The sequence below is a fragment of the Synchiropus splendidus genome, chromosome 15 (genome assembly GCF_027744825.2).
Source record: "Synchiropus splendidus isolate RoL2022-P1 chromosome 15, RoL_Sspl_1.0, whole genome shotgun sequence".
Classification (NCBI taxonomy): Eukaryota; Metazoa; Chordata; class Actinopteri; order Syngnathiformes; family Callionymidae; genus Synchiropus; species Synchiropus splendidus.
Window position 1 is genome coordinate 4,536,216 of NC_071348.1, and position 21,471 is coordinate 4,557,686.

General features: G+C 44.9%; 1 protein-coding gene across 10 annotated transcripts in view; it reads left to right on the forward strand.

The window, feature by feature from the left end:
• triob (trio Rho guanine nucleotide exchange factor b) overlaps positions 1-21,471 on the forward strand; it is a 65,655-nt gene that overhangs the window by 34,678 nt on the left and 9,506 nt on the right. For all 10 annotated transcript variants that reach the window (XM_053886952.1, XM_053886953.1, XM_053886954.1 and 7 more), the window contains 28 exons: positions 774-896; positions 960-1,151; positions 1,895-2,064; positions 3,323-3,497; positions 4,987-5,182; positions 5,332-5,498; positions 6,104-6,223; positions 6,971-7,069; positions 7,137-7,229; positions 7,292-7,441; positions 7,513-7,627; positions 7,696-7,811; positions 8,671-8,793; positions 9,003-9,197; positions 9,445-9,560; positions 10,299-10,365; positions 10,438-10,547; positions 10,620-10,689; positions 10,846-10,935; positions 11,037-11,129; positions 11,198-11,309; positions 11,432-11,622; positions 11,878-11,979; positions 12,588-12,727; positions 13,222-13,321; positions 15,339-15,591; positions 20,727-21,013; positions 21,102-21,272. In XM_053886952.1, coding sequence (XP_053742927.1) covers positions 774-896; positions 960-1,151; positions 1,895-2,064; positions 3,323-3,497; positions 4,987-5,182; positions 5,332-5,498; positions 6,104-6,223; positions 6,971-7,069; positions 7,137-7,229; positions 7,292-7,441; positions 7,513-7,627; positions 7,696-7,811; positions 8,671-8,793; positions 9,003-9,197; positions 9,445-9,560; positions 10,299-10,365; positions 10,438-10,547; positions 10,620-10,689; positions 10,846-10,935; positions 11,037-11,129; positions 11,198-11,309; positions 11,432-11,622; positions 11,878-11,979; positions 12,588-12,727; positions 13,222-13,321; positions 15,339-15,591; positions 20,727-21,013; positions 21,102-21,272 — 3,936 coding nt within the window. The remainder of the gene's footprint in view (positions 1-773; positions 897-959; positions 1,152-1,894; positions 2,065-3,322; positions 3,498-4,986; positions 5,183-5,331; positions 5,499-6,103; positions 6,224-6,970; positions 7,070-7,136; positions 7,230-7,291; positions 7,442-7,512; positions 7,628-7,695; positions 7,812-8,670; positions 8,794-9,002; positions 9,198-9,444; positions 9,561-10,298; positions 10,366-10,437; positions 10,548-10,619; positions 10,690-10,845; positions 10,936-11,036; positions 11,130-11,197; positions 11,310-11,431; positions 11,623-11,877; positions 11,980-12,587; positions 12,728-13,221; positions 13,322-15,338; positions 15,592-20,726; positions 21,014-21,101; positions 21,273-21,471) is intronic.

A 21,471-nucleotide genomic window follows, 5' to 3' on the forward strand; every position in this document is an offset into this window, starting at 1 on the left:
TCACCATTCACCTGCTGGATGTTGCCATGGTGATGCTATTCAGCTTCACACAATGCATCAAGGGCGAGTGTTTCGTGTGCGTCACCAGAATACCTTGAAAATGAAGCAGCACTTTTTGATTTTATGATCATTGTCTAACAGAGACTGATCTTCCTGCTCCGGTCACAAGCCAGTGACTCACTGAGGTGCTGCTTGTTCAAGTTAAGATTTGTGGCCGTGGTTGTTTTACCTGCAGCTCCACTAGGGCCATTGAAAAACACAAGGACTTAATTAATCTGACTAATCTGCTTAATGAGCTGCAGCAAAATCAGTTCAGCAAGAGGAAGCCTGCAAGACAATTCAATAAATACGGAACTTTTCCATTTTAAACGCAGCGACTCCTCAGTCAGTTGTGTTGCGTCCCGTTTGCAGTCAGAATTGGCAACACTCCCATAACTGGAGGGTTTCCCAGCAGGAATTCCAATTTAAACGCTTCGTTTGACGCGCCGACATCGGAGATCAATTTTTGGGTGCAAATTATATACAAAGAATTCTAAGTGCAAATGGGCCTGACTGAGCGGAAATGGAACGTGGCTGTGGATCAGCAGTCGATGAAATTGAGGATGCAAAAGACTGTGGAAATATTCCTCTCATTAAGGTAGTCTTAAATCCCAGGCGCTGGTTGGGAAATGATATTCTTATGGATACCTCACTGAAATGTGGTCATGGAGGTTGTGACCTTTTGCTCCCTCTGCTGGCCTAGCATTTTACTGCAACCTTTTCTGCGTTTTAAGGTGCTGGACTGGATAGAGAATCACGGGGAGGCCTTCCTCAGTAAGCATACCGGTGTTGGGAAGTCCTTGCACAGAGCCAGAGCCCTGCAGAAGAGACATGAAGACTTTGAGGAGGTTGCACAGGTAATCCTCACCTCCGCTTTGCTATTGAAAACAGTGGAGTCATGGATCGTCTCGCTGTTGCAGAATACCTACACCAATGCGGACAAACTTCTAGAAGCTGCAGAGCAGTTGGCTCAAACCGGAGAATGTGATCCAGAGGAAATCTATCAAGCGGCCCACCAGCTGGAGGATCGCATTCAGGACTTTGTGCGACGCGTGGAGCAACGGAAGGTCCTGCTGGACATGTCGGTGGCCTTTCACACGCATGTCAAAGAGGTGTGGTTGCTCATGTGCAGTTATTGGTCTGCCTTTACTCACCAGTGTTTCATATGATCAGAGATAGAGATAGAGTTCGCTGGTGATCTGGAGACGGAGAAATTCCTGATGCAGCGTGGCGATGAAGTGTTACATCAGACATATTTAACTGTCAGTATTCACCTCTTCACACTGGCAGGGAACAGAGCTCAGCATGTGTTAACGCTGGATCCTGTTTACATTAACGCAGAGAGGCGGATCCACAGTGTTTTTAATCGAGCTTGTCTTCATGTCCATATGGACTAATCTTCTTCATCCCATCTGTCATCTTACACTGTTGCTGTTCTGTGTGTGTGTCCTTCGAGGACAAGTGACTTTTCCATTCTACTGCCACTCTGCTTTGTCATATAGTTGCCTTTTTTTTCTCATGAAAATATCCAGCAATTGTCGATTTACTTTGGATTTCGTGGCGTGTTTTCGAGTGCCAGAGCCTTTCTCTCTCCTGCAACCCAGCCAAGACTTGAATGTGCCGCGCCAACTCACCCAGATGGCTAATCTGTTACAACAACCAAACACCAGCTTTGACCAGAACCGGTCATTTTAAATATTAGTGTTTTTTTGTTGTTTTTTCTTTTGCATCTATTTTTATCTCCATCATTCTGCTCCACATGACGAAGCCTTTTTCCCCTCCCTCCTCCTCTACACCACAAAGCAGCAGGGTTGTTCATTATGTAACATTTTAACATGCATGTCTTCCCTGTTAGCTCTGGACGTGGTTGGAGGAGCTTCAGAAGGAGCTGCTGGACGACGTGTACGCTGAGTCGGTGGAGGCGGTGCAGGACTTGATCAAACGCTTCGGTCAGCAGCAGCAGACCACCCTGCAGGCTACTGTCAATGTCATCAAGGAGGGAGAAGACCTCATTCAGCAGCTCAGGTACCTTCATGTTCTCTAAAGCTGCAAGGTTTTCGCATGTGTGTCTGAGACGACCTCACATCTGTGTGCAAGAGCTTCCCGCCTGTTTGCTCGAGACATTTTCACATACGTGCTTACATATCTCCCCGAGGACAGAGGGGTCAAACCAGATACAGCTTTCTTGGTCCAACACTCTCTGCTCTACACATGTCCAAACCATCTGCCTTCCCTAACTTTGCCTACATACTTGAGCTGTCCCTCTGATAGACTCTTCTCTGCTCTTGTTGCATCAAGATTACACATTTAATAGTACACACACTCCCTTGTGAAAGACTAATGTAGGTCAGGCTGTTGAAGGTGTAGAAGCAGATGTGTCTTTCTTCTTTGCAGTGTTCCATTTGAAACACTGAACAATAGTTTTTCTCTCGTTGTTGAGGTTGTAAATACTGTGTTTCTCTGCATGAAATGGTCGTATATTAGTTATATTCTCAATTCCACATTTATTATTTTAAACATTTTATTGTTTTCCATCTAATATTGAGGGTATACAAAGCTGAGCTTAGGAAGTGAGGCTTACTGGTGACTGCTGGACGTCAGTCAGTCCATCTCAGTTTTGCTGAAGCAAAGCAGTTTCTTAAATAATAAATAAAACAATTGTCATAAGAATACTGTTTATTCACAAGTGACTTTTCTTTTTTTGTTTTTGAGTCATCAAGATTAATCACAGCCCATGACCGTGTTTAACTTTTTGAATCGATTAACTGTAGTAATTTCATTTAAGCTTGTGGCTCAGGGTTTGAGTTTCATAGTTTGGGTATAATATAATGAGACGTGATTCTTCAAACTGTGAAAGAATTCCCAAATCCTTCCTTCTATTCTGGTCTGGTAGGTACACCATCTATGCTCTATTTTACCTCCATTTCCTGTTTAACCAGGAACCCAATAAGAACATACTTCTGCCATTGTATGGTGTGGAAATATGCAGTTGTGTAATAAATGAGCAACATTTGAGCCGCTCATTACTGTAATGTTTATCTCCTTTGTGTTCTGGATGCATTGAAATAGCACTGTGGAATTCAAAGCCCGGGGGTGGTATGTGCTCCAGAGTATGTCTCTGATCAATAGATGGTCATGTGGGAGTGGGACTAGAACAAGTACGCAACATCCAGAGGAAGCTTTTCCAACGTTGTCAATCTCCCTCGGAGATCTGCGGGCTGCATTTCTTCACACCAGTTATCCCTGTAAATATGTATCTGATTGCTTGTGTGCTCTCTGGCAGAGACTCTGCAATATCCAGCAACAAGACTCCGCACAACAGCTCCATGGCTCACATCGAGAGTGTCCTGCAGCAGCTGGATGAGGCCCAGGGCCAGATGGAGGAGCTGTTCCAGGAGAGGAAAATCAAACTGGAGCTGTTCCTGCAGCTCCGCATCTTTGAGCGAGATGCCATCGACGTGAGTGTGAAAGGAGCTTTCAGTTCACGGAGATGTTTTGGAGGAAAGTTGTGTGTTGAAACTGTAGAAATTACTTCAGTGGAGTCGAGAACTTCAGGTGGTCACTGAAGTGTTTTAGATTATTTTTAATATGGTACACTTCAGGTGCTATTTTGTCTTTTTGTCTACACTTCTGCACTGCTGTCTGCTCTGTTGTGCCTGCCCTGCTGCGACAGAGAGACAAATCTCACTTCAGGTCAGGGAATGTCGGTAAATCTGCTAATCTCTCTTGGTTAACATGACACACCGCTTGAGCATGAAGTCTGATGCAGGAGCTTTTTTCTCTCTCTCTGTACTCCGGACACGCCCCTGGATTTACCGGGGGCGTGTGTCTGAGGCAGGTCTTGCCTCACAGAGGGTTCTTGTTCGGGGAAGAGCTCAGCATGTAGGCTGTGATCCGGACGATGAGATCTCCCTATTTGGAGGCAGGAGATTGTAGAGGGAGATGGTGTTTGTACACACGGAGGGGGTTTTGCTTAACTGTAAGAGGAGAGAACGAGGGAGTAAGAGTGACATCCTGGTGAGTCCCAGATTCATGATTCATGACTTATTTCGGCAGTGATGAGGTTGATGGTTTAGTCTCAACAAATTGTCGCGTAATTTTTCTTAGGATTATTTGGAGTTGGAGGACTGAAAATATAATGTGAATTAGACATGTTTGTGTGGGGTCACCATGCTGTCCTTCAACACTGATGTGCGAATGGAAAACAGAGTTCAGATTGAAGTGGCAGAAAGGTCCAAGTGATGAATTTGCTCAGGAGTGGAACATGGACTTCCCTACTGTTCCAAGGCACGTGCCTCTGCTTGACCCACATCTCTGAATTAGTTACTTAAATAGATTATTACATTTTTGAGTAAATATTTGTACAATTATGCTGTTGTTTGCGTCTTCGTCCAAATATGAATGTTTTGGCAGTGGAACGTTGGAAGGTTCATCACTGTTAGTGTTGCATATGATTATTTACATCCCAAGTGTTGTCATCACCCAGCTCCACTGAGACTAGCATGTGAGTTACTCAATGTAAACAGCCATCACAGTCCTACTTCCTTAATCTAATGATGCCATCCAAAGCACGTTTTTTATCGTCGCCATAAAAACGCCAACACATCAAGTTGGTGCCAGGATCTATGTCTCATGATTCAGAGTATGTGGGTAGTTCAAGAAGACAAGCACCAACATCGCAGCGCATCTGCTTTTCCAGCCTGCATCACCAGTGTCGAATGTTCGCCCTGATCTCCGCAGACGGCTTAAAGTGTTGCATTACACTGATTAAACTTTGTGACTCCCTAATCCAGATTTATGCCTTTGCTTTTGGAGCTTGAGATCCCAAATTACTCAGCTTGATTATGGTTAGCTGTCAGCCTCCTTCCTGCTTTGCTTGAGTCCCTTCCAAAATAAATGTTTCTCACGTGGAAGTCGAGGTTCGTCTCACCTCGTATCTGCTTGCAGGTCATCTCGGACCTGGAGTCATGGAACGAAGAACTGACCCAGCAGATGAGTGACTTCGACACGGACGACCTGACGGTGGCCGAGCAGCGGCTGCAGCACCACGCAGACAAGGCACTGACCATGAACAACCTCACCTTTGACGTCATCCACCAGGGACAAGAGCTGCTGCAGTGCGTGACGGAGGTCCAGGCCTCTGGTGAGTGGAGAGGCCTCAAGCGTTTTTGTAGTTGTAAGGCTGCTGAGTCAGCATTATTGATCACCGTTTAAGTTGGTTTAGAATTTTAAAGTCATTAAAAATCTATTTATACCAGTCTGTCACTCATTATTCCGGCTTTTGGTCTGCAGGGGTGGAGCTGCTGTGCGACAGAGATGTAGACATGGCCACACGGGTCCAGGACCTGCTGGAGTTCCTTCATGAGAAGCAGCAGGAGCTGGACTTGGCAGCTGAGCAGCACCGGAGGCATTTGGAGCAGTGCGTCCAACTGAGGCATCTTCAGGCTGAAGTCAAGCAGGTACGAGGTTGGATGGTGCTGCCAGATTCGGAGGTTATAAACCAGCGATGGTCTTCCGCTTTTGTTTATCAATCCATGCATGAAACATTCCAAGAATCTTCAGAATGCTGTCCAAGTGCGGTGACGTCAGAGTGTTGTCGCCGCAGGCGCTAAATAGCCACGGTTGTGCCTGAACATGAACGTGGATTGGTGACTCATCATCTGTCAACATCGTGTGGTGGGTTTGGAAATGTGTTGAGAGACCTGTGATTTGAGATGTTCGGGAAGAGATTTAACAACAGGGTCTTAACCAAGCCTCAGTCTAGGAGGGGTCGGTGTTTCTTCAGCGTGAATCGGAAGCTCATCATTTTCCATTTGCTAAAAAAATGACCCCTAACACACCTCCTAAATAACCCGTACAACGACGCTCTCTGGAGTCCGTCTGTGAAGTCGTAATGGAAATGGTAAACAACACGAAACAGAAGTGCGTGTTGCGTCATCAGCGCTGTTACGGCGGAGCAGATTTGTGCGTCACTCGCACAGCAGGTGTGACCGCTGAGTCACAAACAAAGAGGGGGAAATCTCTGGCTGTCGGAACAACACTGAGTGGTCTTGTGTGTTCTCAGGTCCTGGGATGGATCCGAAACGGCGAGTCCATGCTGAACGCTGGTTTGATCACAGCCAGCTCCCTGCAAGAGGCCGAGCAGTTGCAGAAAGAGCACGAGCAATTCCAGCACGCCATAGAGGTGAACTTTCTCCTGTCGTAGTTCCCCAGCTACAACAGTGTGCTTTCCCTTTCATCTCCTCACCTTTTCTCCCCAATAAGAAAAGGCTATAATCCTCACTTTGATAGCTGATTATGCAAACACCTTCTCTTTGAACTTGTGAGACCTATTTCTTTAGGGCTCAGCTACACTGACAGTTTCTCCTTCAGACTTTGCTCATTTTTTATTTTTCATCAAATTATTTTTTCTGTTCAGAGATCAATTAAATGAAAAAAACAAAGTGGTAGCTTTAGCTTTTATTTCCAATGTTTCCCTTAGACATTTTGAGTTTATAAATGGCAACAAACATTCAAATCACTGTGATATTAAGTGACAAAATGTGGATTAGCGAACGTTCTCATTCTGTACTCTTCTTCACAAAGAACACCGTAGCGCGACTGCCATCTGCTGTCTATTTGTGTGCACTGCATTCAGATTTTTTATACCAAAGTAATTAAAAAGTCGTAATGTGGAAACAAAGTTTAGTAGAGGTTTGCGCTCTGAGGTACTATCATCCTAATATTACCATTCATGTTACTGTCATATTTTAATGGTCTATTTTACTCCCTTATTGTTTCCTGGTTTTCATGTCTTTTTTGTTTCTTTTTACATGAATCAAGCTGTGTCTTGTTTGTGCATGCATCATCTCTGTATGTCTTATGTCTCTTAATGTTTGCTGTCTTTATGTCTGTACACTGATCAAGGGTTTCATCCTTTCCATTTCTGTAGAAAACCCATCAGAGTGCTCTTCAGGTGCAGCAGAAAGCAGAGGCTCTCCTTCAGGCCAACCACTATGACATGGACATGATCAGAGACTGTGCCGAAAAGGTATTTTTCTCTAATGTAAATGTGTATTAATTGTGAATTCTCAACTCACCGCATCTTGAAACCAAAGGTGGCAGACCACTGGCAGCAGCTGATGTTGAAGATGGAGGACAGACTCAAGCTCGTGAACGCGTCTGTGGCTTTTTACAAAACCTCGGAACAGGTATGTGTTTGTGACGGGAACAGCACGAACAAGAAACTGACATGGGTCCTTTTGTTTCTCAGGTGTGCAGCGTGTTGGAAAGTTTGGAGCAGGAGTATAAGCGGGAGGAGGACTGGTGCGGCGGCGCGGACAAACTGGGCCCCAACAGTGAATCAGACCACGTTACCCCAATGATCAGTAAACACCTGGAGCAGAAAGAGGCTTTTCTGAAGGTGTGAAGAGCTGAAGCTTCCCATCGTGTGCTTGTTATACCATTTGTTAAGAAGGTTCTGGTGTTTTCCAGGCGTGCACTCTGGCCAGACGAAACGCAGATGTCTTCCTCAAGTACCTGCACAGGAACAGTGTCAACATGCCCGGGATGTTGTCTCACGTCAAGGCGCCAGAGACTCAGGTCAAGAGTAAGTAGCTTTGATGACTTTTTCCTTGGGTTGTTTTCAGGTTGAATCATGAAGCTCATGTTTGACAGACATCCTGAACGAGTTGCTGCAGCGAGAGAACAGAGTGCTGCACTTCTGGACCATGAGGAAGCGCCGACTGGACCAGTGCCAGCAGTACGTGGTGTTTGAACGCAGTGCCAAACAGGTGTGTTCTTTTTCATTTAATCCCAGTCCACTTTGACTCCACCACTCGTTGCAACAACCTCATTTTGACTGGCTTGAAAGAATGAAAGCTGCAGAATCTCACTGAATTGTTTGTATATAAAAGTAAAGTATAAAGTAAGTGTGTATATAAATAAGTATAAATGGATTTAAAATAGCCATTTCTCCCCATGGAATAATTCTACTTAACTGTTTTTTGTTTGTTTGTTTTTTGGGTGGGGGTTTTGGTAGGCACTCGCGGTCGGCTCGTTCATTTCTTTGATAATTTGTTAACAATTACAGATTGTCATTGTGACGGCATTAAGTCCAAGATGAGTCATCCAAGGTATCAAAGAGGCTCCTTCAAACCAACTGTGTATTTTTTCTCATCATTCTTTCGTATTTAAAATGAAGGACAATATAAAGAACAAACTATATCCTGAACACGCAGTTTATTGTTTGCTTCAGTGAAGGAGGTGCTTTTTTACCCCTTAATTCAACCTAACTGTGCTGTATCGACTGGAAGCACCAGTAGAGGTCAGTACAGAGCTAAAGTGGCGCAACGTCCAGCTTTTGTAAAACGTTGAGAGCGTTGCTTATTTCATCTGCATTTGGTCTAGTTAGTTCCTCTCCTCAGTCAATACCTACCAGAACGCCGTTTTTAAAAGCGAATATACTTTCAACCATCATAAATAATAAGAAGCTTAAAGTACTGTATTAATGGTCAAATTGGATTTGGCGACCCCTTGTGTTGATCGTCTGTCAATGCGGGGACCTCTTAACATATGAAACTAGTGGCATAGAATGTGGTGAACATGAATGAAGTTTTGAGATTTAAAAGCGTTTGTTGATGGTGTCTGCAGGCCCTGGAATGGATTCATGACACTGGGGAGTTTTACTTGTCCACACACACGTCCACGGGCTCCAGCATTCACCACACGCAAGAGCTGTTAAAAGAGCACGAAGACTTCCAGATCACAGCAAAGGTGACCATCTCTGAATGTTTCCAATGCTAGTACCGAGAGGCCCGTTCCCACTGCGGCATTGTCCCGCTCCCTCTCTGCTGTGTCACTGTTATCATAGACCGCTATTGTATCCACTGATTCTCTCTTTCTGTTATCCACCTTTCCTCAACTGTGGCCACGTCCCCACCTCTCCCTCTGTGTTCCCTCCCTGATTGTTTCTCTATTGACAGCAAACCAAAGAGCGGGTAAAGCTGTTGATCCAGCTGGCGGATGGGTTTTGTGACAAGGGCCACGCCCACGCCATCGAGATAAAGAAATGGGTGTCCTCTGTGGACAAGCGCTATAGGGACTTTTCTCTCCGCATGGACAAGTACCGAACATGCTTGGAAACCGCTCTGGGCATTTCTTCAGACTCCAACAAGGCCGTGAGTGTTTATCAATGTCTCAGCTGAAATCTAGTGACCTGTGAGTGTCAAAGTCCAAACGTGTTGATATTTTATTAAACGTATATAAGCGTGGTGTTGAGATTCAAGCTGGCTCTGCGGCTGCTTGTACTGTTTAACAAGCTGCTGCAGACGGACATACGTGCATGACACATCAGTGCCGTGACTAGTGCATGACCAGCATGCCTATTATGCAAAACATAATGGCCGCCACCTCTTGTGTTTACAGAGCAAAGAGCTACAATTGGACATCATTCCAGCCAGTGCGCCTGGGTCAGAGGTCAAGTTGAGGGATGCTGCCCATGAGCTCAACGAAGAGAAGAGGAAGTCAGCGAGAAGAAAAGAGTAAGCAGAACACACTTGAGTTGGCTTGAAGGTACAATGGGTAGGGAAGACCAGGCAAAGCAAGAACAGAACTGAGTGTGTCAGAGGCTCGAGTTTGGGGACAAAAAACTCTTTTGCCCTGAAAGTAGGGGGTCGTCTCCCTGTTTTTCAGTATTCTGAGAGACCGCTCGGCTGCTCCCCTCACTTGCACTCCTTCTTCACAATTACATAGCACATGATAGAACAGGACACATGATCTGAAGTACACACTATTCTGGTAAAGGAATCTGAAATTTCTGTACTTTCAACAACATGTATTTGACTGTTTAATGACATGACAGTGTGTGAAACTGCTGGTGGAGGAGGCGTCAACACCTGATAAATACTGGTGTTCAACGCAGGTTTGTTTGACCTGGCCCAGATAGCCGGAACCCTAAATTACCTGGTTATAATTTCACTGCCGTGCAAAAGGGGCTCCAGTTAGTGAGGCCGGATGGTTTTGACATGTGGAGAGAACGACTGTGTTGGACCAAGAATATTCTAGATGCAAAGAGGGTGACAACGAATGAGGTTCTTGATGAAGAGGACATGAACATAGGAGAGGTGGACGACTTGCTCAGGTGATCTCTGATGGGAAAGGCTGTGTAGTGAAGAGAACTGTCCTCCTCTCATCACCTGATCAACTGGGTCACTTTAAATGCTTTTTTTTTCATTCTCCATGACGCTAATGAATTTGTCACGTGTCTCTGGATGTTTCAGATTCATCATGGCTGAGCTGATCCAGACAGAGAAAGCGTACGTCAGAGACCTGCGGGAGTGCATGGACGTAGGTTTCCAAGCTCATTCTCACATCCTTACCTGCCAATAAGAGGATATTCATGAGCTTGTGTTTCGGCAGACCTACCTGTGGGAGATGACCAGCGGCGTGGAAGAAATTCCTCCTGGTATCGTCAACAAAGAGCACATCATCTTTGGCAACATGCAGGATCTGTACGAGTTCCATCACAAGTCAGTTCAGCCCCTCTCATTTTTTTATACACATGTCCCTGCTCGGTACTCATTGACCCATCTGTGCCGCAGCATCTTCCTGAAGGAGCTGGAGAAGTACGAACAGCTTCCAGAGGACGTCGGCCATTGCTTCGTCACCTGGGTAAGTGACACACACCATGGTGTCCAACAGAATCACTCAAAATGTTACACACAGTTGTGGGAAAGAAACAGCATAATAGCAATACATAAAATATCTGCTCAAACAAACTTTACATTCCCGTCTTACATGTTGACTTTACTTTCGTTTTCTTTCAAGGCCGACAAGTTTCAAATGTATGTGAACTACTGTAAGAACAAGCCGGACTCCACGCAGCTCATCCTGGAGCACGCCGGTCCTTATTTCGACGTAAGTGCTGGATTCTCAAAGCAAAGAAAAAAAGTGTGAAAGAAGGTTACTTTGTTTTTTGGGGGTTGAATTTGAATAGCTTTTGTGTTTGGAATATCAAGGAAATCCAGCAGAGGCATCGTCTGGCCAACTCGATCTCATCCTACCTCATCAAGCCGGTTCAGAGAATCACCAAGTACCAACTGCTTCTCAAGGTAGGCCACATTGTTTATTAGTATCATGAAGTGTGGCTCTTATTCAAAACTCAATGTGTGTCTTTTAGGAGCTGTTGACATGTTGTGAGGAGGGCAAAGGTGAGATCAAGGACGGTTTGGAGGTGATGCTGAGTGTCCCCAAGAGAGCCAACGACGCCATGCACCTCTCTATGCTAGATGGTGAGTTTCACACGCCATTAAAATGCCACCCTAAATGGGGAACGAAAAAATGACTTTAAACACAGAAGAGTCTGAAGAAACTTCCTTTACATCCTGTCTCGGTTCTTCTCCTTCGACTTTAGGATTTGATGGAAACATCGACTCCCAGGGCGAGTTGATTCTCCAGGAGTCCTTCCAGGTTTGGGACCCCAAGACACTGATCCGAAAGGGGCGGGAACGCCACCTCTTCCTCTTTGAGATGTCTCTGGTATTCAGCAAAGAAGTGAAGGACTCAAACGGCCGCAGCAAGTACCTCTACAAGAGCAAGCTATTTGTAAGTTCTTCTGAATAATAATAATATGGAAATTTACTTAATTTTACTATTATTATTATTACTTCAATATTATTATTATTTGCACTTTTTTATCAACATGTGTTTTCCTTGCTGTGTTCTCCATCCATTTAATGTCCAGATTATTATAAACAGTTTATTTCAATCTCATCTCACCTCTGCATATATGAGCATACCTTATTGAAGCAATAGCCTCTGTGGAAAATTGAACATTAAATATGTCATTTCTACTGCCAGACATCAGAACTTGGAGTGACCGAACACGTGGAAGGAGATCCATGTAAGTTCGCCCTCTGGATCGGCAGGACTCCGACCTCAGACAACAAGATTGTTCTTAAGGTAGCGTCATGAAATGCATTTTCTCTGCATTAACAATATGTCTGTTTATGAGCTTGGTTTCACCTCCGGCCTTTTTAGCGTGGTGCGAGATCTTCCTCCGAACGATTCCTCCGCAGCAACAGTAAAGTCACTTGCTGTCTTACACCCGCCTCCACTTATTCCCTCTAGAAAGTTCACTCTTTGTAGGAGTGAGGAGTGCTATATTCTCCTACTTGCAGCATTAGCATAGCAGTTGATGAGTGAGTCATAAGGAGTTTTACATGCCGCATTTGTTTTTGAGAGAGAGGATCAACAGTCGGTGTGAATTAATGCTGAGTAACTTCTGCAAGATGTTTTGTAAGTGGGTTCTCCAGCAGCCTTGGTGCTGCCAGTTGCTAGGTGAAAGCGGAAGAGCAGAGGGACTCTTTGACACAGTGACGTAGATGAAGACGAGGCGGATAATAAATGTCCTCTGAATTAGTGCCACGACACCACACTGTCATCATGTCAGTGGTGTCAAAGTGGACGTGTGACTCACGCACTGATGGGAGGAGGGAAAGTTATTTGATAATGAGTCAAAGCTTCAGTTTGTGTGAGAAATTGCTAGATCATCGCGTGTTTGTTTGCAGGCTTCCAGTTTAGAGAACAAGCAGGACTGGATCAAGCACATCCGCGAGGTCATTCAGGAGCGGACTGTGCATCTGCGAGGGGCTCTCAAGGAGCCTATTCACATCCCCAAAGCCACCACAACCAAACATAAAGGCAGACGGTAAGCAGGCAGACGGTGAACTGCTTTTTTAAAACACAATTGCCAGCCACTGAATCAACACTATGTTGAAACAGAAGGTTGCCTTAAGGAGCCACTTCTTTTGTCATCAGTGGCGTTTATGTCATGATATTTACCTCAAAAATGTACTTCATCAAGAGCTTCACATCAAATTGACTCCAGATTTTATATAGTAATTGTATTGGGGACAAAACTACCATGGTGAAGAGCCATTGACGGTCCTTGTATGCATCGCGCCTCACAGGATCTGCAGCTCCAGAGTCAGTCTTCAGTCATTTTTTAACTCCAAATTTTAACTCCAAATTTTGCTTTACGCTTAAGTGCCTTGTACTCTACGCAACTTGTAGTTTTAAAAAAAGATTTTTTTCTTTTACTTGATGGAAATTGCCTCCACTACTACAGAGCTATACTTTCCAAGAACACTTCGAGTCCTTTTTGAGTGACAGAATAGTAACTTAAACTCTCTGTTGCCAAAGGGACGGTGAGGAGCTGGACAGCCAGGGAGACGCCAGCAGCCAACCAGACACCATCTCTATCGCCTCACGCACCTCACAGAACACCCTGGACAGCGATAAGGTGAAATGAGTTTTGTATTTCTAATCTCTTCTCTCGCCATTGCAAATGTGGTTTGATTATACTTCTGACATAGCAGCAAAAAATCTGGATGTATTTGTTTTGTTGTAAAAATATTTGTCTGGTTCATGGATCAATTATTACTGTTTTATTTGCGGAACTAAAATGAGTTTTTGGTTGATCCCATTACAGTCAAATCAATAAAACAGTTGGTTAGCAACAACGACAGTGGAGTAGGAAGTTGCAGGTTTGAATCCCAGCACTTCATGGCCTGGCTGTGATGCATGTCGCCTGACCAGCTTCAATGAATGAAAGTTCTCTGTGGTCTCACATTTGCACATGAGTACCACAGGTTTAGACAATGTTTTTGCCCCTCAGTAAAAGTTGTTTTGCTCTCTCTCACCCCTCTCCGTGATTTCATGCAAATAAGGAACGGGTTCTTGTCGTTTGTGTTTGTGATGTTGGTGACTGAGTCCCGCCGTATGTTAGTTTTCAAGCCGTCACGTGATCTGCTGACACTCGAAGCAAGGCTCTCGCTGTGCAAAATGTGTTTGTGACGGCCCATCTGACGGAGCTTTTGTGCGCGTCTGTGTGCGAGAGCTTCTAATCTCTCTGGAAATACAGAAGTTATATCCGGTAGCAGCACAGAAGGCCAGCCCTCCCACGCTCGGCATGAGCCACTGCACCCGTGCACGCACACGGGGAAGTAAGTGCATCTCTAATTGAATGTCAAGCGAAGGAAATACCTCAAATAAAATAATAGCGTTAAGCTAACAGAATTGTTGACTTTCCCTGCTGGGTTAAGTGGCTCAACAGAGCTTGGCACTGTTGCAGCTGCGTAGAACCAATTAGTAAATGCGAGTCATGTGCGAGGGACTCATCTGTATGGGAACTTTCAAAGGCACTAATTGATTCAAAAATGTTTGGCTGGGCCAAGGGTGCGCTCGCATGCATATGAAACATCCAGAACAAACATGCAGCACATGCAGACGGACACTGCAGCTCCCTTCATGTCCCTGAATGTGTCTCTCTGAGAGGAGCCGGAGTGAGAGCTCTCATTCAAGCGGCGACGACAGTGGAGGGGTTTGTGTCCTTTCTCTTTATATCTGTCTTCCTGTGTGTGTCCACTGAAGTGACTGACTTGTGTGTCAGTTGCTGCAACCTCCCACGCTCTGTGCAGTTTAGCTGCTTGGTCAAAATGAGTCGGGGAAGGCTGTGGAGGTGACAGCTGATGGGATGCACTCCTCTGACGCGACCTACTCGGATTAACTGGAGCGTCCATGATCTGATCGTCACACCGCAGCAGCAGAATTCTCTCGGAATATCCTGGATTACACTCACTCAGGAGCTTTCAGTGCTGAGGAAATAGTTAGGTTTTTTTTTAACCTCATTAGCTTGAATTTTAAAGAGGGATCCTGAAATATTTGGCCGGGTCTTTGTAGCAGTTACATTCCTCTGGATATTTTCCGCTATGCGAGAGTGGAGAGCGATGGAAAGGTTGGAGAGCAGGAGCTCACATCCCATCACTCAGCTGCTCAATGCTTTGGCCCTACCACATTACCAGAGGGTATGTTGGGACCAGTAGTAGGACGTCATTATCGTAGGATTTCACTCAAGTTTTAATCCTTAAGTGAAGTACTTTGTTTGTATTGTTGCACCAGCTAAGTAGAGGCAGTCTTGTTACAAGAGTCTGGCCTCAAAAGCAGTGATTCCCACCTGATTCTAATGGTGTATTGTCGAACACAGAGCGTCATTTGCAATAGTGTCATGAGTATAGGTGAGTGGAATGGGTGAAGGTGTTTTCCACCGAGCGGCAGATTGTTGCTTTGTGCAGCCAGTGAGTCACCGATCATCATCGCCAATGCGCTGGAGGAAGAGAACTCATTGCTTCAACTGATTCCAGATTCACCTTTGTTGGGTCTTTCTTGCTGTGTTTAGTGTGTCACTCATACCCGAGTTTTAATAATGACACCGTTGCTACAGCAGATGAAAGTCAATATTCGATGTTTGACTGTTCCAGCTGTCCGGCGGCTGTGAGTTGACGGTGGTGATCCATGACTTCCTGGCCAGTAACGGAGGCAGCAGCGGAGAGCTGACGGTGCGACGAGGCCAGACGGTGGAGGTGCTGGAGCGACTCCACGACAGGCCGGACTGGTGCCTGGTCAGGACCACTGACCGCTCCCCAGCCCAGGAGGGGATAGTCCCGTGCGCCATGCTGTGCATCGCTCACTCCCGCTCGTCCATGGAGATGGAGGGGCTGTTCAACCACAAGGGTAAGTGATGAGGTCGGCATTTTGACGCAAGAAGATGATGTTGCTCGCGACTGCGGATACGTGATCGCAATTTGAAAAACGCCAGAGGTAGTGCGTACATGTTTGAGTGCCTTGGACTGATGAATGCAGCTATTGATCCGGCGACAGAACAAGGGTGCAGTGAGGTGGACAAAGTCAGAGCTTTCTATTTGATCAGTTTTTCATGCTTGCTGACCACCGTGTGGAGCTCTTTTGTTGTGAGGGTGGACACTTTTGGAGATTAGCGCACTCTCCGGGAAGTTTTCCTGGAACCCGCAGTGTTGTGTGACAGTGTGTGTGTGTGGGAAAACATTTGAACTGGGAATTATAGTTTTGTTCTCTGTCTATTCAAATTGTATGTGCCAACCAGTCTGTGATCTTTGACTCAATCTTGCTATCAGTTTTGAATGAGCCACTTTTACGTGTCTAGTTCTGGCTTGAGTAGCTCTCAAGCACTCTGGTTTCCTCCCTCTGGCGGAAAACATGCACAAGTCAAGGGTGTGTTGTTTTTTGAGTCCTGTGATGGGCCAGAGATCTATGTTGGATGACCCCCACCTCTTACCCCGAGTAGCTGGGATCGACTCCTGACCCACGCGACTTTATAGAACAAATGAGAGAAAATGAACAAAACTCCCAAGAAATGTTTTTGTTAGTATTACGTACACAAGGAATGTGTTTTAGAAGAACAGAAATTATTCCAGTTGAAAGTGAGAAGACGGTCAACACAGTCTTTTCATGATGTGAAAGAAATATTTAAATTACTTCAGACAGACTTCCTTTAATTGTTATTGCACAATGAAACACAACAGTGAGTGTGTTCTGTGAGTCTGAATCTTTGACCAGAACTTTATCAGAATTGAAAGTGATTATAGTATATAATATGTTCAATTTTTTCACAGAATTAAAAATGTATTCATTATGATCTCATATTCATCTCATAAAACGTAACTCATAAACGATGGATATTTAACAGACACGTTGACTGAATACTTGTACCCAGAGTATCTCGGTACTTATGCTGCATATTTCCAGAAGACTTTCCCTCAAAAACAGGCTCAGCGGAGGCTCAGCCAATGTCCTCACAGCAAACCTACTCAGAGGAGGGAGGGAGGAGCGGAGGGAGAGAGAGAGGGAGGGAGGTACACGAATACAAAGACAGAGAAGAATCCACTAATGCTGCATTTCACTTTTTCTGTTCTTCACATCGGACTGTTTGTGGAAAGCTCTCTGGATTTCTTGGACTTTTGGGTGAATTCCGAACCACCCGTGGAGATGTTGTGACGGATTCATCAGTCGTGACATTCTGAGGCTTCACGTGCGACTGACATGGCTCATGGAATTGAGTCTTTAGTGTCTTTGTACCCGTTTTGCTCCATGAATTCGGCGCAGGAAGGGAGCTCGGACGGCTGCAAGTTCTGGCTGTTGGACCTGGGTAGGTGACTCGGTCCGATCCAATTTGCACTCATGGCAGTGTGATTTTTAGTAATCACTAAAATGCCTCCATGGATGCTTTTCACTAATCACTTTTGGATTATGTTCGGACTTGTGGAGTCATTTCCCAAATGCATTTCATGATGAAATTAAAATCTCCTAAGCGTCACTTTAGTTTTGAGTGTTTTTGCCCTCATAGACAACACTCTAGGCCAGAGTGGGACGCACAGGTAGACATGCAAATATGAGTGAATGTCATGGGGTCCAGACCGAGCAGTATCACTTGTATTATTTTAATTAGTCAAAATAAAAAAGGCAAAAATGTTGTTACATGATTGACTTTATATTAATAGATAATGACTGTTTTTTAAAAAAAATTTTTTGAATTATTATATATTCAGAAGCATGTGAAAATAATGAGAAATAAAGATTGTTATATTGAAATTTGTGGGAACAAAAGCTGTTATTTAAAAGCGATAAATATCCTTAAGCTTTGAAAATGTTAAGTATATTGTTTTGAAGATAAGATATATTGAAAAGAATATATACCGATTATTGTTAAATTGAGTTTAACAAAAAATGTATTTTGATAATCTAATCCATTATCAGTTAGTTATGACGTCTTTCTGTGGTTAAAAACGTTGTAAAAGCGAATTACTGAAGAGATGCGTTACTAAACAGGAAAGTTGTAGCTCTACTTGCTTCCTTCTACTTGCTTCCTTACTAACTGCAACGCAGCAGATGATGTTGTTGATCAGCTAGAAACTAAGTGGTGGAGTCCCAAACTGCACCAGGCTACACTGTGTGATGTCTGTGCGTGTTTGTTTCTCATCTCCTGGGGCCAACACGACCGCACGAGGGACGCTCCCCCGGTGACACCTCTGGAATCCCAGGCATGCTCCTACAGGGCCGTGGCAACTTTCCAGATCCCTTTGGTCGTTGCCACAGCCCCTCCCTGCCTCCTATTCTGAGACCCAGATAAATACACACCGCTGTAACTCAAGCGGCCTCCACGCTGTCAATGAGTTATGGCGCCAATTACCGTCTCCCGGGGAGAACATGTGTTGCATTGTCTAACTTCACAAATATCCAGATCAGATTTCAAATCCACCTGACTATGAAATGTCATGAATTGTCGAGGTGGAGAAAGAGCTGAGCCAAAAAAAAAGAGAGTTTTCTCAGCGTGGTGACTCTCTCGAATGAGAAGTTTGGCATCTGCATAGAAGCCTGTTAGTGAGCTGTTCCAGGCAAATGGGAGGAGGCCACGGGGCAGACCCAGAGGAGCACTAGAGAATTAACAAGCGGTAATTGTGATTTGACGTCTTATTTTTAGGTGAGATGCTGAATCATTTTGTGTCCTAAAAGTCTTTTAATCGTCTCAAAAAGAAAACAAAGATTTGACCTTGTCGTCCGACATTGAAGCTCTTGCACTAAATTAATTTGTGTTTCCCATGGAGGCGTCCGCCAGCTGTCCGAACCATGAAAGACAGCGGTCAGGTCAGAGGGCAGATGTCGTGCCCTACATGTATGAGTGCCTCTGGGGTTATTTTCCTCCTCGTTGGAATGTGTCAAGGCTGCTGACCCCATGTTTTACACCTTTGCACCACGTTAACACGACCTCTGCAGCACGATTAGCAAGTCACCAGGCTCAACTTCCCATCTACCCGCATCAATTTGGGGTTTGTCCAGAGCAGACATTTAGAATCTTCACTTGCCAGGTTGTGGTAGGCTGAAACTTGACCTCTGACCTTTGTTGGACATGAGTTTTGGCACACTTTTGACATAGCTTTGAATTTCACAGCTAGAGTGGGCCAAATAAAATCCTCAGCTGGCCCAGATTTGGCCCCCCGGCCTTCAGTTTGACTCTCCAGGACTAGATGTTTCTTATGAATGGTCATTTGTGTGTTTACCTCGAGTCCTCCGAGGGCAACAATTGCGATTCCGTCATCCTTTTTAAATAGGCTTCTTCATTGCGTGTCTGACCGGAGCATTCCTCAGCAGAACCGTAACCAGCAGTTGGCTTCCATTAACACTGCAGGGGTGAGGAGGAAAGCAGGTAAATATCGCCGCTTCTCATCGTTTGGAATCGTATGTCATGCGATTCGGCTGCCAACAAACGAGTCAGGCGACTTTACCGGGATAGACCTCCTTAAACAGGCTTTAGCTGCATTCATAGGTAAGCCGCTTAAACTTCTCTTCACCTATCATTCACACATAAGCACACTCTTTTCATAAGGGGGAAAAATGACGCCGTTCCCTCCAAGTGGTTTTAATCACCAGGCCAACGGCTGCGAAGCAGAAGCGTTATTGGAGAGAGATGCTGAGAGAAAACATTGCTGGTTTGGGTGAAGCTTGTTGTTCTGGAAACTGCACTTGCAAAGTGGGAACATGTGAAGAAGGCCATAAAATATTCCCAACAAAAGTCAGTGCCAGAATCTTTAATACCTTCAGCTGCATCAAACGTGCTCTGGTCTTTCAGAATGGATCCAGGATCATGCTCTTTTTTAAGTTTTCTCACGCATCAATAGGATGTTTGGTTTTGTTCAAAATGGGTATCAATGCTGATCAATCATGGCTATGAATTGTGTGGCGAACACTCAGTTGGTCCTCTATTGTGCGCTCATCACTTCGTAACGCTCAATAAAAATTCCTGATTCCCTCCTACATATTCCCTCCAGAGGGGCGAGGAGGAGCTCCGCACGCCCACTGAGCTCGTCACGACAACACAAACAATCATGATGATCTCTGAGAAATGAGAGTTCCATTTAAATCCACTGGTAATTAATGCTGCTGCCGCTGGTGACAATGAACACTGATCTGTGATATTTGTTGTCGTAGCCCTTTTATGACTGCGGTTGTACAAGTGTGGCCTTGGCTTACTTGCCGCTTGCTACTTGGTGGCTGTCAGAATTAGTACAAATGAGTGACTCCAGATAAGTCTCATGTTGAATATCTGGCTCTTATTGTGAGTTGTTAACACTTTAAATATGAATATAATAAGTGATGTTTTACGTGAACAATCTTGCATCAGGTGTTTTTAGCTGCTGTGGTGAGACTGAATTGACTTGATAGCTGCAAATCTGTGATATTTACCAACTATGGAGAAGTTCTCGAAACGAAAAAATGATAAAGAAAGTGATGGCACCCCCTCCCAACAGTAAAAACTGTTCATGGACAGTTGTTGTTGCTTCAACGGCACCTGTTGAAGCAGTTCTGAAAATTAATTTCAACATTCATGGCAATACTTTCATTTACACTATATCTTCTTTGGAGTTTAAATAAAATATATTATTTTTATGATTTTTTTAATTACATGTATTATTATGTTCAGAATTTTATTCAATTTTTCTAATATTCTTAACAGTTTGCATCAAGTGTATTTTTTTTCTTAAATTTGATGAATATGACTCGCACCTGGTGCTGCTGCTGGTTGGACTTTTCAATGGCAAATAATAATGTCTTTGCGATGATCACATGGTTTCATGTCATTTCACAAGCTTTTGGTTTGTTGAAGTGGAAGTAGATTCAATATGGTTATTGATCACAAATGAAAACAAGAGTAATGAATCAGTTCTATCACTTGAATGGAGGTGGGTCCCGAGATCAAAAAGGTTATGAACTCCTGATCTAAATCGGAGAGATCTGCTGTACTAAATGCCAACCGCCATCTTTGTTTTCTTTACTAGATACCTTGTCGGTGTCCAGTAACGACGCCCTGCAGCCCGGCTCCAGCCACACCCTGGGCCCTCACAGCTCACCCGGACCGAAGCGTCCGGGCAACACCTTACGGAAGTGGCTGACCAGTCCAGTGCGACGCCTGAGTTCGGGCAAAGCCGACGGCCACGTCAAGAAGCTGGCGCACAAGCACAAGAAGAACCGCGACGGCACTCGGAAGAACATGGACACAATGGCGGGCTCACAGAAGGACTCCGACGACAGCGCGGCCACGCCACAGGATGAAACGCTGGAGGAAGTGAGGCCTCTTTTTTACCCCCTCTGTGTTTACAAGCGCAGGTTTGATGAAGCAGCTGACATCTGTTGCTCTCTTCCTCCGTCTGCAGCGAATGCGTAATGAGGGGTTGAGCAGCGGAACCCTGTCCAAGTCCTCCTCATCAGGCATGCAGAGCTGCGGCGAGGAGGAAGGAGAGGAGGGTGCCGATGCTGTCCCTCTGCCGCCCCCTATGGCCATCCAGCAGCACAGCCTTCTGCAGCCTGACTCTCAGGATGACAAGGTGAGTCTAACCAAGGGCCTTTGAACATGTAGCTCAGAATGGGCTTTTTCTTGACACCCTCCAAGGTGTCACAAAATTGAAAGGTACAAACTGCAACACTTTTTAGTGTTTTCAATGTTTCAGTGGCTTGACTGCTTTATTTGCACTAATCGTGTTTCTTTTTTCCTCTTATTTTTGACAATTGCACGCCACCCCGCAG